The sequence below is a fragment of the Phalacrocorax aristotelis genome, chromosome 8, assembly GCF_949628215.1.
Source record: "Phalacrocorax aristotelis chromosome 8, bGulAri2.1, whole genome shotgun sequence".
Taxonomy (NCBI): Eukaryota; Metazoa; Chordata; class Aves; order Suliformes; family Phalacrocoracidae; genus Phalacrocorax; species Phalacrocorax aristotelis.
In genome coordinates, this window is record NC_134283.1 from 5,422,573 (window position 1) to 5,441,090 (window position 18,518).

The 18,518-nt window shown below is 47.5% G+C and overlaps 1 protein-coding gene across 1 annotated transcript; it reads right to left on the bottom strand.

Annotated features, from left to right (window-relative positions):
• Window positions 1–5,206: 5,206 nt before the first annotated feature.
• On the bottom strand, window positions 5,207–9,264 carry LOC142060921 (arylamine N-acetyltransferase, pineal gland isozyme NAT-3-like). The gene is made up of 2 exons (XM_075101285.1): window positions 9,128–9,264; window positions 5,207–7,255 (listed from the first exon to the last, which is right to left on the bottom strand). The coding sequence occupies exon 2, from the start codon at window positions 7,246–7,248 to the stop codon at window positions 6,379–6,381; it is 870 nt and encodes a 289-aa protein (XP_074957386.1). The 5' UTR covers window positions 7,249–7,255; window positions 9,128–9,264; the 3' UTR covers window positions 5,207–6,378.
• Window positions 9,265–18,518: the final 9,254 nt, after the last annotated feature.

Consider the following 18,518-nt stretch of genomic DNA (forward strand, 5'->3'; position numbering starts at 1 on the left):
ATGCAGTCAGGCTATATTCTAGCACCCCACCCCAAATCTTCCAGCTTCGCAGAATATTTCTTTTTGCATTTGCCAATTAACACATAATGCCGTATTACTTTCCTTGCAATTGGCCTTTCAAAATGCATCTGTAATTGGCCTAAATCTCTTTCACTAGGCAGCTGCAAACTCATCTTCCTGAGCTCCGTTTCAGCAAACAGGCAGTCTGTGGGTGCTGGTGAGAGCATTGCCCACGGAGAGCAGGGCAGTGGGACACAGGACCCTGTCCTAAAGGAAAGCACGGTTTGGGGGACAAAAGGCTACTCTGGTGGGAGTGTGACGGGACTGCCGGCACAGCTGTGCTACTCAAAGAAATTCCAGCGACATTGTCCTTGAGCAAGGAGGGGACGTCTCTAAATTCAGGTTGTGTAAGGCTTGAAAGGCTCAATATTTCCTGCTCTGTTTTGTGCACAGCATGCTTAAACGTCGAGAGCCAAGGCATTCCCACCTCTAGCAGCACTGCGCGCCCCCAGCAGCCACTAGATGTCACCGCGATTTTACTTGCTCTCTAGCCTCGACCCAACCGAGGACCAAAAGAGCACAGCAAAACAATTAATCATTAATAATGAAAACTTATTCACCTGCTACAATGAACACAGAGCTCACAGAAGGAGGAAGAGTGAGCCAGACTCCTGCTTCTGTGTCTGCCGTCTCTGCGTGTTTAGACAGAGCACCTGTATGCATGGATGTGACTTTTCATTTGTCTCTTGATGGCAGGAGGATAGCTTGATATTGTAATGATCGAGTTTCTCCAGCAAGGCATCAGGCTAAAACTTACTCTTGTCAATGCATTTATCGGGGCCCTATTTAATTCTCCAACCTCGCGAGCTTTGAAGTTATTCCCGCACTCGGTAATCCTGCCCTGAGAGAAGCAGCTAACGGAGAGCAGCAGCACCTGGGCAGTAAAGTGGACGAGGAAAGATTTGGGCATGAGACGAACCAAATGGCTGCTCATGCAAACAAGCCAGCAGAGCTGTTTCTGGGAACACCTCTGCCTCCAAAAGGTGAGAAGCCGTAGGAGAACTAAGGGCGCTGGTGATCAGTGCAGCTGACATGTTCATTTTCATTAACCTTCACTGGTTTATTATTAACCTGTAATGATGCCATTCATAATCTGGAAGATAAAGACTAGAAATCTTGTTCATAATCCCACGAGGCTCTACTTTATCTTTCACCTCACGGGCACAAAGTCACGAAGACGCCCCCAAGGCACAGGTGGGATTTTGGCAGCCCAGCACAGGCCCGATGAGTGCTGGAGCATCCCGGCATCTGCACCTGTGCCAGCGTAAAATGCAGGAAACCTCCCCAGATGTGTGCTCAAACACACGGTGCACAGAGCAAGCTGCATCTGCAAATTCTACCAGAGACATGCTGAAGCCTCCCGTGGTGGCAGCACAGCCCGTGCCGCAGCCATGTCCAAGCCTACAAATCAATCTTTGCCTTTGATGATTCTTTCTCTAACACTAAGGAACTGGTGCTAGTTCATGTGTCTGTCCATTAGACATTGAACTTAAGGTCTGGGTTAAGGTGCACAAGAAGAAGGTAGAGGAGGGGGCACAGCCAAGACAGCTGATCCAAACTGGCCAAAGGAATATACCATATCATATGACATCATGCCCAGTTCATAAACTGGGGGGTGTTGCCCAAGGAAAGGAGTGATCACGTCTCGGGGACTGGTGGTGTTTGTCAAGGGGGTGGTGAGTAGTTTCATCTCTTCTTATTTGGTTGGTTTTCGCCTTCTCCTGCTTCATTATATTATTATTGTTATTAATATTACTCTTACTATTTTGGCATTTTTTTACTTTTTAAACTGTTCTTATGTATCAGTCACCCCTATACACAAGAATAAATCTTGAAAGTGAAAGTCAACTCATTTAGAAAGAGATGATAGAAGACAAGGGTCATCATGAGGAGAGGAGGAGGAGGAAGAGGAAGAACTCATAAACGAAACAGAAACCACCCGCTCCCTATCTTTGAGTGAGCTGCGAGATATGCAAAAAGATTTTGGCCTTCGTCTAGGTGAGCACATTGTCAAGTGGGTGCTCTGATGCTCCAGTAACAGGGCCAGTAGCTTGGAATTAGAGAGAAAGGAAGCCAAAGAACTGAGATCCCTTTCTAGGGAAGGGGGCATTGACAAAGTGATTGGAAAGGGGGCACAAGCCCTCAGCCTCTGGAGGCGACTCCTGTCTGGTGTGAGAGAAAGGTACCCCTTCAAGGAAGTTGTTACACATCGCCCAGGAAAATGGACCACCATGGAGAAAGGTATCCAGTACCTGAGGGAATTAGCTGTGCTTGAGGTCATTTATGGTGACCTGGACAATGAACAGTCATGCGAAGATCCAGATGGAGCCCAGTGCACACGACGCATGTAGCAGAAGCTTGTATGGAGCGCACCATCATCACATGTAAACTTATTGGCAGTAATGGCCTGGAAAGATGAAGAGGCACCAACAGTGGGGGATGCGATTGACAGACTCTGGGATTATGAAGCACATATCTCTTCCTCCCTCATCTCCACTGTGGAGAAACTGTCCCGTGAGTTCCAGCAACTCAAAGACGATATGTTCTACTCCCCACCGATACAGACCAGTATCTCAGCCATCCTTTTGCTCGAGAGAGGATACGCACCACGGGCCACCCTATGGTTTTACTTGTGTGACCATGGAGAGGACATGAGGAAGAGGCATGGATATGTGAGCTGCAAGGAAGAAAAATCACTCACTGGGGTTCTTCCAGGAAAGTTGCTGCTCCACTTTCTAGTAAGCAGTTTCCCAGACAGAGGAGTAGAAGCACTGATTTTACTTCTCATCTTAATAGAGAGACTTCTGATTCACATTTACAAGAAGTGTGTGGTGAATGCTATGATCAGGACTAGAGGGGCCCTGCCTCCAGCCGGGTGGAGGAAAGGGACAACCAGGTTTACTGGACTGTGTGGATTCAACGGCCTGGCACATCAGCCCCACAGGAGTATAAAGCTTTAGTGGACACCAGTGCACAGTGCACCCCAATGCCATCAAGCTATAAAGGGGCAGAACCCATCAGCATTGCTGGAGTGACAGGGGGATCCCAAGAGCTAACTGTATTGGAGGCCGAAGTGAGCCTAACCGGGAATGAGTGGCAAAAGCACCCCATTGTGACTGGCCCAGAGGCTCCGTGCATCCTTGGCATAGACTGCCTCAGGAGAGGGTATTTCAAGGACTCAAAAGAGTACAGGTGGGCTTTTGGTGTAGCTGCCTTGGAGACGGAGGAAATTAAACAGGTGTCTACCTTGCCTGGCCTCTCGAAGGACCCTTCTGTTGTGGGGTTGCTGAAGGTCAAAGAACAACAGGTGCTGCTCACCACCACAACAGTGCACCGGCGGCAATATCGCACCAACAGAGACTCTCTGATCCTCATCCATGGGCTCATTCACCGACTGAAGAGCCAAGGAGTCATCAGTAAGACCCACTCACCCTTTAACAGTCCCATATGGCCAGTCCGGAAGTCTAATGGAGAGTGGAGGCTAACAGTAGACTATCGTGGCCTGAATGAAGTCACTCCACCGTTGAGTGCTGCTGTGCCAGACATGCTAGAACTTCAATACGAACTGGAGTCCAAGGCAGCCAAGTGGTATGCCACAATTGATATTGCTAATGCATCTTCTCCATCCCTCTGGCAGCAGAGTGCAGGCCACAGTTTGCTTTCACTTGGAGGGGCATCCAGTACACCTGGAATCGACTGCCCCAGGGGCAGAAACACAGTCCATTTGCCATGGACTGATCCAGACTGCAGTGGAACAGGTTGGAGCTCCGGAACACCTAAAATACATTGATGATATTATTGCGTGGGGCAACATAGCAGAAGACATTTTTGAGAAAGAGAATAAAATAGTCGAAATCCTTCTGAAGGCCTGTTTTGCCATAAAGCAAAGTAAGGTCAAGGGACCCGCACAGGAGATCCAGTTTTCAGGAGTAAAATGGCAAGATGGATGACATCAGATCCCAATGGATGTGATCAACAAAATAACAGCCATGTCTCCACCAAGTAGCAAAAAAGGAACACAAGTTTTTTAGGCATTGTGGGTTTTTAGAGAATGCATATTCCAAATCATAGTGTGATTGTAAGCCCTCTCTATCAAGTGACTCGGAAGAATTATTTCAAATGGGGCCCTGAGCAACAACAGGCCTTTGAACAGGTTAAACAGGAAATAGTTCATGCAGTAGCCCTTGGGCAGGACAAGATGTAAAAAATGTGCTGTACACCGCAGCCGGGGAGAATGGTCCCACCTGGAGCCTCTGGCAGAAAACACTGGGGGAGACCCAAGGACGACCCCTAGGGTTTTACACTAGTGATACAGAGAGTCCAAAGTGCTCTGTACCCCAACTGAAAAAGATATATTGGCAGCATGTGAAGGGGTTCGAGCTGCTTCAGAAGTGGCTGGTACTGAAGCACAGCTTCTCCTCGCACCCCGACTGCCAGTGCTGGGTTGGATGTTCAAAGGGAGGGTCCCCTCTACACACCATGCAATTGTTGCTATGTGGAGTAAATGCGTTGCACTGATCACCTAACAGGCTTGAATAGGAAATCCAAGTCACCCAGAAATCTTGGAAGTGATCATAGAATCATAGAATGATAGAATCATTAAGGTTGCAAAAGACCTCTAGGATCATCAAGTCCAACCATCAACCCAACACTACCATGTCTCCCAAACCATGCCCTGGAGGGCCGTGTCTACACATCTTGTAAATACCTCCAGGGATGGTGGCTCCACCACCTCTCTGGGAATTCTGTTCCAGTGCCTGAACACTCTTTCAATGAAGAAATTTTTCCTAATTTGGCCACCTGACGCAATGGCTCATCAACCCATGCACACCTTGTGCAGGTACTTACCTTTACACCAGGAGAAGGGTCTGGGCACTCGCTTCAACTTATCACCTGTAATGAAGCCTCCTCCCTTACCAGTTCCGTCTGGGTGGTGCATCAGGCACCTCTGGGGCTTTCTCTGCAGCAACACTAGTTTTAGCTGAGGCAAGCGCCCACCATTTTGGGAGACACCTAGAGCATTTCCCTGGGCCCTGGACCTGTGAGCAGGGTGCAGCACCCTTCTGCGTGCATAATACAAAAGGGGCAGTGAGTTACGGTATTTTTAAAAGCCCCAGCTGCAAAATATTAACACATACAAATAATCACAACAACGGCAGTGATTAATGAAATATTTTACTTTGGGGATACACGGTGTAATTTGGGGAAAAAACAGCTGAATATTTGTACTTCACAATTCCTGATTTTTTTATTTAATTGTTATTCATTTGTATAGTTTACTTCATTATGAGTTCATAGTTGTAATGCTTCCATGATTTGGACATAACGGAGCATCAAGCATCAGCTCAAAGGGCAAAGTGATTACACCTGAGTAATTTCTCATACTAAAAATCTGAATCTTTAGATATATGATTAAGATTCATCATTTCTCCTTACATCAGTATAATTAGTATCACTGCAAACATGCCCTCAGTAGAACAGATATGTTTCAGAAAAATGATTCTGTGCATGTGTTTCAGTTCAGCCATGATAATTAAAGTGGAATAACTCTTGGAGAACAGTATGAGAGGAACGTGCATCCCCAGCAGTCCGCTGCTGTGTGGGAGCAAACAAAATGCACCCATGCATTTTGGAGATGTTGTCAGGTCAAGAAATACTGCTTTTTGGTTATGTCACGGAGAGAACAGGGGTTGCGTGAAGTCTGAAACAAGACAGAATTGTCCACTAGTATTTCTTATCATCAGTCTTAGGCCGTACATAGCCCATCCGTAGGTATTCGCACAGTGCAGCACAGGCGTGGCGCTGTCTGACTGCCACGTGAGAGGATGCCACGAACGCAAGAGCAAAAAGGACGGGCTTATGGCTTAACTGCAGCAAACTGGGCGCTGGATGTCTTTGTTTTTCTGGCTATTAAATTCCAAAAATAATATACTATTCATTTAAGTGGTGGGTATGATTTTCCCCAAGTGGCAGCACAAAGTCGTGTAGCTCCGTCACGCTGCCCTGCTACTCTGGGTGTGTTTGGAAAAGCTTCAAGAGATGAAAGGAGTAGGGAATGGGCAGAGTCTGCTTCCAGCTAAGCAACAAACAGAAGGAGAGTGATTTGATTGAGCTGGGAAGAAATTATTTCTACCCCAACCAAAGAGAGAGGCAGGAACGGTTGAGAAAATCTCTTTTCTTTTCCAGATCCATGCTAATATGTTCTGCCTTACACCGGTGTAGGTGGAAAGAGAAAGCTTAACCTTCAGATGCTTGTCAGAAATGGGGGAAAGTATTGCATGTAATGCCACTGGATTGAATTATAATTAAATTAGTGAGTTAAAACAGAGGTGACCTGGTTGTATTGATGGGTACAAATTTCTTGTCTAGTGTTATATTGAATTTCTCTTTCAATGTTTTCTCTATTTCTTCATCTGCAAGGATTCTGATTTCCACCAAATCCATATTATCCTTAAAATTGTACTTTATCTCGAGGAGTTTCCACCCCACAAGAGCCCGGATGCCGTCAGCAGTCTGCAGGCTGCAGATAGACTTTCTCACAAACATTGAGTCCAGTGAAGTCTGCAGGTGGGCGTTGCAGGCTCTGAAGTCTTCAATGTCTTGTGGCTGAAGGGTAAAGAGATAAACCCGACGGCAAACTTCTTCTGCGTTATGGGAAGCGGAGATGCTTTGGTTGGGAACCCACTGCTTCCTTTTCACCTTCTCAAGGTACCAGACCCCACTCTCCTCCACAAAGCGAAAGACCCCAGGAGTCTGTGGCTGGTCTGCCCCCGCAATCAGCTCCATTGGCTGCCACATCTGGTAGACCATTCCAAACCCACCATCCACAATGTAGGACTTGCCATCAAGCACCACTTTCAGCAGCAAGTGATTGATTTGATCTGCATACCTGTCATACTCCGGGGCATAAACTCTTGATCCCAGAAGGGTGACATCATAGCCAAGGGTTCTCAGGACCCAAGATAAAAGGTAGTTGTTTTCCATGCACCAGCCCCCACGGTTCCTCCTCACAATCTTGTTGTAAATTGCTTCCAGGTCCAGCTCAATGCTTTCCCCGCAGTGGATGCTGAGGTTTTCATAAGGGACTGCTTGGATGTGGTGCTGGAAAATATCTGTCAATGTAGCCAGGTCCGGCTTACCATAGGAGCCCCGGTAAGAAATTCTGTTGAAATACTCCTTGATGTCCATGCTGCCTCTGAGAGAAGGGAGAAAAAAAAATAATGGGTTGTGTCAAAAGTGACAGAAGGATCTTCCCCATCCCTTATATCGGGGCGCTCATCAGTATGGGCAGCCTGCTCAGAAGAGGAGCAGGATTTGATTAATGGCCCTATCAAAGGCAGCTGAGTGTGAGCATTAGCGCCGAGGGAAGCCAATGGGACACTGCTGATGAGCACAAATGTTATTTTTAATTGTTTCTTTTACAGCTGTGACGAGAGGCTCCAGCTGTGCTAAGCACATTTCAGTAGAGAGTTCCTGCCCAGCAAAGCTACAAATCTCCATGGGAAGGAACAAAAACAGTAGCAGCACCGTTTCCCTGCTAGAAATTATAGGAACTGAGACTCTCCACATCTGTACTGCTTGACTCAGCGAAGCAGAAAACCAACCCGCCCACTTTTGCAGAGCAATCCAGAGCCTCCTCTGAAACCAAATCTGAAATAAATCTGCCCTGCCATGGTATTTCCTTCATTATTTAGGCAGCCTGGCACGAGCTGGCCTCACCAGCTCCTGCTCTCCATGCTGGTGGTAGCAGACATGACCCGGAGCACAGAAGGGGGTTATTTTAGGGCATAAAAGGCTGGGGGAGATTTTTTGCTGCATCTGCCATGATCCACCTCCCCGCAACACGGCTTCGCTCTCCAGCCCGACTAATCACAGCCCTACACCAGCAGCAGGAGGAAACCAAGGTTTGGGCCAAAACTACAAGTTTTCAGGGGGCCTCACATTTTCTGACATCTTTTTTAGGATGCATTTGCTCTTTCAACTCATAGTCTCCCCAGTGGTGGGTGGCTGCCCATGGGTAGGCACCAGGCATCACCCTCACCATCCCAACCACAGCAGAAGGGCTCAGTGGGAGGCTGTGTTTCATGAGCACAGAGTGGAAAGCAGCTCAAGCCCTCCCAGCCCTTGATGCAGCCAAATGCTTTTGTTATTCGTCCCCATGCAATGCTAAATTTCAGGTGTCTCTGAGTGCAGCAATGTTTTTAATATTATTGACCCAAGAGGTCTCCAAACATTCTCAAGTTCCTGTGTATGATTCTTAAGGAAAAATTGTAGGGAAAAGTGAAACTGTTCCAACAGGATTAAATTCTCAATCTGATGATAAGTGGCACACGCCGAAAATGCATGGGAATTTTGGAAAGACTTTCAGTGTATAAACAAAGAAATGATGTAATATCCTGGCAGAATCAGAGGGTGTCCCTGTTTGGCTTCCCACATTTTTTAACCTTTAGAAACACTACAGAAATCTGTGACTATTGCATCATGGCCACCACTACCACCATGTCTCTAACATCCATGAAGCAGGCCTGAAAGACCCCTGGTCGGGTTAAGGGTATCTGGTTATTACTCGAAGGATTCTTTTTGTTCTGCATTTGGCTTGTTCCCAAACTTTTCCCCAAAGCCCCAGAATTACAACTCTATTCATTTTTGAAAACTTAGCAGATTCTTAGTTTTGCTCTGTGAACTTTAAACCAGCATCACCAGCAATGAACTCATTTTACCTTTCGTTCTCCCTTTCTTTCACTTTGCCACAGCAGGCAAAATATTTATAGTAACTTTTATTTAAAGGGAAAATGTGGCTGTGTGGTTGTCTGTCTCTCTGCCCATCTCTTGCAGGTGTTTATAAGGACCTTTCAACTGTGGTATTTGAAATATGTCAGATGGAATCGATGCCCAACCTGCTTGAGGCTGATAACTGAGTAAATAAACCAGCGTATCTATTATACCGAGCAGCTGAGTGTTCCCCGCTCTGCCATGACACCATTTCCTGCTGTTTTGTCTTCAGATTTAACTTCCTCGTTAGGGAGCACTCAGCTAACAAGATTCAGCATTTAAAAAAAAGGCTTACCTGGATAATCAGTTCAACCACCACTCTTATCTCTGGGGTTTGAGGGTAAGGTTTTAATCTAAAGCAAGTGGAGCGGCTGGCTGTCCTTTACCTAGCGCAGACAGGGCTTGAGGACTGTTCTCCAGCTCCTCCTCAGGGGAATGTCTTTTCCCTCAACTTGCTTTCACCCGCCTCTGTCAGATTGCAAAAGCTGAAAGAAAAAAAAACAAACTCCAGAAGGGTGGAGCCTGAGAGCTGTAGTGAGCGAGCAAAAGCACCAGCACTGACTCACCAGGCACGCAAAATCTGATTGCTACTGGAGCAGAGGCTGCTTTGCATTTTCACTCGTTTCATGCTTCCTGCAGGCACTAGCTTGGGCTCTGATGAAAAGGGTATTTTTTTGGCTCAGTAGCCGGCTGAATGCACTTGGGTAATATCATCCCCCCACCCCCCTCCCCCCGGTATTAGGTTACTATATTTGTTTGGAAACGCGGGGAACAAATCCTGCACACATTCAAGCTGAGAAGGTTTTTGCACTCGTTCTGAAAAGCAGCAAGATTTTGGCACAGTAATTTGCACCTGCAACCCCCTTGCCCCAGTCGGCACACACAAGTACTTCAGCCTTGCCTTTGCTTAATTTCCTCTCTATGATTTCCATGCGTTTTCTTTATTACAGTGAATGTCATAGAATGTAAGAAAGCACTGGGACAGCAATGTGTCTTCTTTGGTCTTTGCCCACAAGCAGCACCCGAGGTTGTCAGGGTGGTGAAGATGCTATTGGCAAAGGGATGACTAGGGAGTGCTAACAACACACCGGGAGCTCCATCGTTTTGGTGCGTTTCACACTGCTTTTGTATCTGCAGACCTTGCTTGCGTTTTGCCAAGGTCAGCTTTACTAATTCTCGCCCATACACAGCTGGATTCTTCCCTGTTAGTCCCCCAACAGTAGTTCCAGTCCTTCACATTTACTACCAACAGCAAGTTTAATTCAAGCACTGATTTATTGGCATAATTAGCAGAGATAATAAATCAGACCAAACAGAGACGTCTGTGGTAACCCATTACACAGCTCCACTCCCATATCAAAAGTTGGTTCTTTATCATCCCATCAGTGGCCAGTGTTTGACCCCGCAAGCGAGATCCAATGCCCAAGGCGAGAAGCGCTGAAGGGAAGGGATTACCTGTCCCTGTCGGGCTCCTCTGGGCAGATCCAATTTCATACAAAGAGAAGTTCATATTCCTGGGTGGATCGTGCTGTACATGGAATAATCCCTTCTCTTCCCACAGGCTGAGCGCCCCTCGTTTTGACAAAGGGAAGCCAAAAGCCGAGCAGGCGGACCCAAAGCCCTGGTGGGAACCGTACCAAGACGGCGGCCCTGGACCCTTCGCTGTGCGACGTCTGAGCAGACCCAGCCGTGCCCCTTGCCCAGACTCATTTGGGACCGCAGATGGTGCCAGAAGTGGACGCTTGCCATGCTCCCTCAGGCAAATGTGTGAAGTGCGTGGGATCTGTTCCAGCTAACTCTGGGGTCCCGTTAAGACACAAGTATTGTCTAACCAAGTAGGAGCAACACCCATTTCTCCTGGTACTTTGACACTCAGCTTTTCTCAGCTCCTCTCCCTATCACATAGCTCTGGTATCGAGCATTTTTTCCCCATGTCTTTCAAATTCTCAGCCCAACTCACTATCCTATACCATCATTCCTGCATCATTCTCCTTTTCCTTCCCATGCTGCACGTTTTGGTCCTCAAACTATTAAAACCACAAACTCTCATTCTCCCCAGGCATGCCCAAGGCCGTGAGAGAGCAAAGCTCACTCAATGAGTGCTAGAGGTAAGAAAAGGCTGATCATCAGCCAGGAGCCTGCCAGCGCCTGTTTGCATTTCAGCTCTGTGCCAGACCATTGGGGTTAATTTCAGGCTTGGTGGGGCAATGAACTGCAATCAGGGCTGCTGGGTAATGTGGCCACGGTGTGCCCACGCCCGTCATCCAAAGCAGCAAAGGGCAAAGCTCAGCTCGGGCCGGCTGGGTTGTGGGGAGCGTGACCGCGGGGTGAAGGTGCAAACGGGAGTGGCCTTGCAAAGGATATTGCTGTCCCCCTGGACACTGTAGTGCAGTTTCCCAACCTTGGCAGGAGCTGAAGCTGGTTGAGCTTTCTCCAGAAGACCTTCAATGGAGTAGAACTCACTTTTATTTATTTACAAATTAGAACTGCTGACAACATTTCATTTATTAGTGAAATCCTTCTCTCATCCTAACTGTCCTGAGAGGCTACATCAAATATCCCTCCCTCCCTGCTTCTAACAGATTATTATATGTTGCAATGTTTGCCTGGAGAAATAAAATCCTAGGGTGCCCTGTTTGGGATAGTAGTCAAGTGTCTGCTCGCTGTTAAACAGCTCCCCTCTACAATGACCGCCATGATGGGCTGTATAACAATGCAAGGTCTATTCTATTCTATTCTATTCTATTCTATTCTATTCTATTCTATTCTATTCTATTCTATTCTATTCTATTCTATCCTACTCTATAGTATACTATGTACTATAGTATGCTGAATAGAATAGGATGCTAAGTCACTGGAAAAGGAAGCACTACACACCCTGAGCCGAGTGGCCACTCTAGCCCTTCATTTTCAAAGGGAATTTAATAGATGTAGGCTGCCCTAATACAAAACCGGTAAATAATATTCATGGTCTATAAACATATTCATAATGGCAGAGCTCCCTCATGCTTTATACACATCACCTTCCTTATGTAATTATAGATATCAAAGAGCTGTGGCTATATATCTTTCCAGGTTTGTATTCCCAGCATCCATCACGTGCGGTTTTGGTGGTGCCCGTCCCACCGGCCAAAGGATGAGCCTGCAGCTATGGCTGCAAGTTTTGCCCATGGGACTACAGAAAGGAGTAGCTGTGCTGGACATTGCTTGGCTTTTGCTCAGTGAGAGAGACACCAAATCTCAGTTTCAGTGTTTCCACTGTCTGAGGCATCTTTCTGAAGGCTGGTGAGTGTCCAGAATTATCTTCTCTGATTATCTTTACCCAGCCAATGTGAGGTTTTCCACACAAGCCAGCAGCAAGAGTGTTAAAGCCGACCGAGGAGGCCACTTTGGTCTGTAGGGCCTTCCAGTCCTGAGGGTCTCAGCATAAATCTCTTACTTGTAAGTGGTGGTAATTCAGTTACATTCCATTACAAGGGGAACAATCAGCTTTTCTACATGAATGGCTTTATCACATAGAGCGTTTGAAGCAAAAAACCGTTTTAAGTAACTGCTTGGGTAAAAAACATGCCCATACAGCCCACTGTTATTTTCCCATGAATCGTGAGAGCTGCAGTGGGACAAGTCGGGGTGGGATTCTCCTCCAAACGTGGTCACAGCACCATGGGGACACCCTATAGGGCTTTAAACTAGGTTCAAAGAGGGGTGCAGCCAGGCCCACCAGAGAGGAGCCTAGGGGTGGCATGCCTGGGTTGGGGGTGAAACCAAGAGCCCAGCTCAAGTGCATCTACTCCAATGCACACAGCATGGGCAACAAGCAGGAGGAGCTGGAAGCCATCGTGCAGCGGGATGGCTATGACTTAGTTGCCATCACAGAGACACGGGTGGGATGACTCTTACAACTGGAGTGCTGCAGTGGATGGCTATAAGCTCTTCAGGAGGGATAGGCAAGGAAGGAGAGATGGTGGGGTGGCTCTATACGTTGGGAGTGCTTCGGTTGCAAAGAACTTAGCGATTATGATGATAAGGTCTAGTGCTTATGGGTAAGGATGAGGGGGAAGGCCCATAAGGCAGATACCCTGCTAGGAGTCTGTTATAGACCAGCCAACCAGGATGAAGAGGTAGATGAAGAGTTCTACAAGCAGCTGGAAGAAGTATCTTCCATCTCCCAGGGAGCTCAGGCACCCACCGTTTGCTTATGCCTGAGATTCTACTTTTGCAGCTTAACTTTGCAAGGAGTGCGCAACCTCCCTCCTCGCTCTGCATCTGACACACTGCCGCACAAACATCCCAGTGCTTCCCAAAGCAGTACGTCATATGCACCCAGAGCACCTTTGGAGACCCACAACATTAATCTTTCTCTCTTCATTTCAATGTCTTATCTAGAAATTGGATATATTCTGTTTTACTGGCTTTTTGTGCAGATAAATGCTCCCATGATTAACCGGTTAATAATTGCCATCCTGTTACGCTGTCATTGCCGAAGGGAAGTGCGACAGTGTAATATGTAACGGGGCACAGGCATTGCTGGCTGGACCCTGAGACAGTTTCATTCCACGCTTTTTTAACAAGAGCTGTCCATCACGCTGTCAAAAGCCTCCTTTGGACATTTTCCAAGTGGGAAAATTTGGAAATTTGGAAAAACCTGGGGCTGAAGTGCTGTTACAGAGGTGCAGCCGGGCAAAGTGGGCACCCACAGCAGAGCCTGCAAACAAAGCAGATGGTCTGTGGGGAAATACTCGGTCGCTAAACACCAGTTTCTAATTCTCTTCAATTTCACCACATTTTCACCATTATGGGTAACTGCTTGGTAATTGCAGGGCAACGCATTTTCTTGCTGTGGGGACAGCAAGGCCTCATTTGAAAATAAAGATGTTATGTTGGTCTAGTCCAAAAATCAACATAAGACAGCCCATTAAAATTAATTAGCCGATCATTTGTAAAATTTCTGTACTCTTGCCAAACTGCTGTGGTTTACCCCAGCGGGCAACTAAGCACCACGCAGCCGCTCACTCACCCCCCTCAGTGGGAGCAGGGAGGGAATCGGAAGGTTAAAAGTGAGAAAACTTGTGGGTTGAGAAAAGAACATTTTAAAATTTGAAATAATAAATTTTTTTAAATTGTAATGAAATGGAAAACAACGAGAGAGAGAGACTGAGGAACAAAACTCAGGGAAAACAAGTGACGCAACCACCCACCACCCACTGACCAACGCCCAGCCAGTCCCCGAGCAGCGATCGCTGCCCCCCCAGCCAACTCCCCCCAGCTTATGTCTGAGCATGACATCATATGGTATGGAATATCTCTTTGGCCAGTCTGGGTCAGCTGTCCTGGCTGTGCCCCCTCCCAGCTCCTTGTCCACCTCCTGGCTGGCAGAGCATGGGAAGCTGAAAAGTCCTTCACTTAGCGTTAAGCACTGCTCGGCATCAACAAACACATCAGTGTGTTCTCAACATTATTCCCATACTAAATCCAAAACACAGCACAAGACCAGCTGCTAGGAAGAAAATTAACTCTATCCCAGCTGAAACCCGGACACTAAACAAACGCATAAATTGGCCTATGATCTGGGCACACGTAATTCCACCCATTTGGGTATGACCTGCCTGTGCAAAGAGGATCCACAAGTTTACAGCCTCTATCGTTATCAAGCACATAAATGCCTAGGTATTCAAACCTGTGTGCCGTGTGCAAAAAATACTGTTGCAAGACATTTTAAGAGGAGAATACTCCCAGCTAACCCATAGGTGCACTGACTAAAAGAGAGTTATCTATGTGAATAAATAATGGGGGGAAAATGAAAGTTCACTCAGCCCTATGAAATTTATTTGGTGAGCTCACACTTGGGATAGCAGAGAGGTACTGATGAACCACTCACCATACCTCTGCAACTGGCATATGAAGCAACAGAAAGCACGTCTCAAAGAGAAGTAGAAATGTTGGACTAGATGAACCCTGAGGCCCCTTCCAACCTGTGATTCTGTGATATTCCTTAATTTTCCTCAATGGAAAATATCTTGGCTTTGTGATTCATATGTTCTCCATATAGTGATCGAATTGATGTTACTAGACGATTTATGTATTTATCTATATACACACATATCTACCCTCAAAGTGCAAGGGTTATGAATGGGTAGTATAATTGGCTTGGGAGGGGGGTTATTAGGAGGGTAACTCGTATGATGCCATATCCGCCTAGTTTTAGGAGGAGGGCGGCAAGTAGTATAGAGCCTGTGATTGGGCTTCTATGTGGGCCTTGGGGAGTCATAGGTGGAGTCCATATAGGGGGGCTTTTACTATGAATGCTGTTAGTAGGGCGAGGCCGGATAGTAAGTTAGTTCAGGAGTTGGTGGGGGCAAGGTGGGTTAGTTTTAGCCTTGTTAGGTGGAGGGTGCCAGATTGGGTGTGTAGGTGAAGGATTGTGACTAGTAAGGGGAGTGAGCTGATGAGGGTATAGAATAGTAGGTAGATGCCGGCGCTTAGGCGTTCTGGTTGGTTTCCTCAGCGGGTGATTAGGATTAGGGTTGGAATTAGGGTTGCTTCGAATGAGATGTAGAATAGAATGAGGTCTGAGGCTGAGAATGCTAGGAGGATGAATGGTTGGATAGTGATTAGGGCTATTAGGAAGGTTCGTTTTCGTGTTGGGGGTTCATGTTGTAGGTGAAAAAACACAATCTTTGCCCACGTGCCTATATGCAGCACCAGTCACCATTTATGCGCCGTCGGTCATGCCATGACCCTACCAAGCCCCAGCCTCGGCCGGGTTACATTGTCCCTGTTCCACCGAAGCCATGGAGCAATGCTCCTGGCACTCGCCTGGCTCTGAGCCCGCTCCTCCCAAAGCTCCTCCAAAACAAAGCTGTTGTTTCAGCGTAAAGGCTCTCACTGACTTCACTGGGAATTTGGATCAGCCCTAATTCAGGCAATCAGCCTGGAAACATGCAAAGCGGGAACAATTACACGAGTTCTGTCATTCCCATTCCTCAGGTTTTTTCTTTTTTTGGAGGTAGGTGGGAGGGAAACCTTTTGTCTCAGTGAAGAGTAAGGAACAGAGTACAGTGACAGCAAAGGGAAGAAAACAACTGTGCCTTAAGAAAACAGATATTCATCGCAATCAGGGGACTGGAGCTTCTCCCTTATGAGGAAAGGCTGAGAGACCTGGGGAGGATCTTATCAATGCTGATGAATATCTAAAGGGCAGGTGCCACTGGGATGGGCCGGACTCTTTTCAGCGGTGCCCAACGCCAGGCCAAGGGGCAACAGGCACAAGCTGGAACACGGGAAGTTCCACCTGAACATGAGGACAAACCCCTTCCCTGTGCGGGTGCCAGAGCAGGGGCACAGGCTGCCCAGAGAGGCTGCGGGGTCCCTTCCCTGGAGACATTCACCCCCCGCCTGGACGTGACCCTGTGCCCCTGCTCTGGGGGTGCCTGCTCAGGCGGAGGGTGGGACGGGGTGAGCTCCAGAGGTCCCTTCCAACCCCTGCCATTCTGCGATTCTGTAATGGAGACCCTGTGCATTTTCATCCCATACGGTAAAAAGGCAACTGATTTCCATGCAATGGCGATGGTACTTGCTTTTCCTCATCACACCATTGGAAATTGATGCTACGTCCAGGTCAGTGTTTCCTCTCAGGCTGATGCTGAGGATGCTGTCGTGCTGGAAGATTGTCATCCTCCTTTCCAAACTGTTATTTAATAGGAGCTGTGGTATGAAATTCTGGTGAAATAGTCCTTGAAAAGTAACCTCCTGCTTTTAAAGCAGCTGGAGGCACATCTCTGCTGCTCCCCTATTGAAAATAAATAGACCTATCGTGGAGAAAAGCCTACGGTTCAGCCACACACCGTGAAGTCCCACCGAGACCAAACCCAACGCTAATTTTGTCAACTCACACTGATGTCATTTTTAATTGTTCTCTCGGCAGCTGTGCTCAGAGCCTGCCTAGCACCAGGCGCTGCGCCTCGTGTGTCATCGCTGCTGCTGCCCAGCGCAGCTCGCGACCTCCCCCAGGCCAGAGTAAATGGAGACAAATATAACGTTGACAAATACAGTGCTGTCACTGGGGCTGGAGACGGGGACCCTGAACCCAGGCAGGTGATGGAGGGAAATGCCGTCAACGCAGCATAGCTTTCTGCTAAAACAGCAGAGCTGTGCAAACCCTTGGGGAAATGTCCAAGAGGCAGCAGGACTCAGCGGCCGGCCAGGTGAGCAAAGCGGCTGCAATGCCCTTTTTCCTCCGATTTCCAGCTTTCATGAGAGGCGCTAGGCTCCCCCCAGCCCTGCAGGGAAGCTGGGGTGAGCGGGTCTGTCAACCCTTCAGCCAGCAAACCCCATCCCTTTGATCAACACTGAAAGCACTAAGCAACCTCACCAAAAGCAATCGCCTGTCCCCTCTCAGCTGTCTTGCCAGGTCCTTACCCGCTTCGCAATTATTCTTCTAATTCCTGCCTATGCCAGCGTACCTAGTAATTTCCCAGGTAGTGTTGTATCGAAAGCTTTACTGAAACGCAGCACCTGAAGTCCCACTACACACATTTCTTCCTTCAAGACAATCGCTCACCTGATCATAGAAACCCAGTAGTTAATTTGGGCTACCATTTTTAATAAACCCGTTTTGCTGAAATTTCTCGCAACCGTCAGAGGCAGCCATAGCATTTCATTTTCTCAGTAACGTACCATTTACTCATACCTGAGGCTTGGGCTACAGCAGGGTACTTCAGCAGGACAGCAGAATATAAGCCCAGCCTGACCAAGTGGGCATGACTGTGGGCAGACTGCCCATCTGACCGTGCCGTGGGTCAGTCAGTAACCTGGAGTAGAAAACACTCAGTCTAAACGTCACAAACCCAGTGGGTTCCTACTGCCGCTGAATGCAAACCCAAATCCCGCTTTGGTTCAGGAGGCAAACCTGAACTGTAGCTTTGATGCCCATTTGGTATTCTCTCTTTATTTGCTTTTTCCTCCAGCGTTGGCCCGGCGCTCAGGCGTTGCTGCCGCAGCACCGCACATTCCTACCGCAGAACAGCATTCATTTTGCTTTTCTCTCCCTGGGGACTAGCATGTACTTTTCGAAGCTGCACATTCATTTTATTAGTTCTATTCCCAGTCTCCAAAATGTCGAGCTTCTTTTATATGAATGTGCTGCAACTTAGTACCATCAGCAAACTCCACTGAAACAGCGAGAAACACAGACCTAGCAAAGATCCCTGCGGAAACCCACCCACAGCCCTTCTCCAGCGCCACACTTTGCTCTGTATCATCCCCACAGCACTTTAATTCACATAATCTACCCTCATTTGTAACCCACCTCGTTCCCTGGCCTCGGTTAATGATCTCATCTTGTGTGTTATGTGTTTATAATGCTGGCTAACAACAAATGTTTTATTTTTTCACTGGTAGCACCTTTGTGAAATATTTATGATCACTAGATGTCACTGTAATTTTACTCTGTCTCCAGCCTGACACAACCAACGTGATTCCTGGGCTCTAATGAGCTCGCTTGAAAATGCTTTTGAAGAATTTATTACTGATCAGAAAAATACCCAGCTGCTATCCTGATGGAGGGTTTCCCGGGGTGGGAGGGCAGAACCGGCCTCACTCCAGGCTTTGGCTGAGTTTTTGTGGGCAGTTGTCAGGCTGAACAATGCCTGAACAACAGCTTGAACAATGCAAAACCATGCAACCTT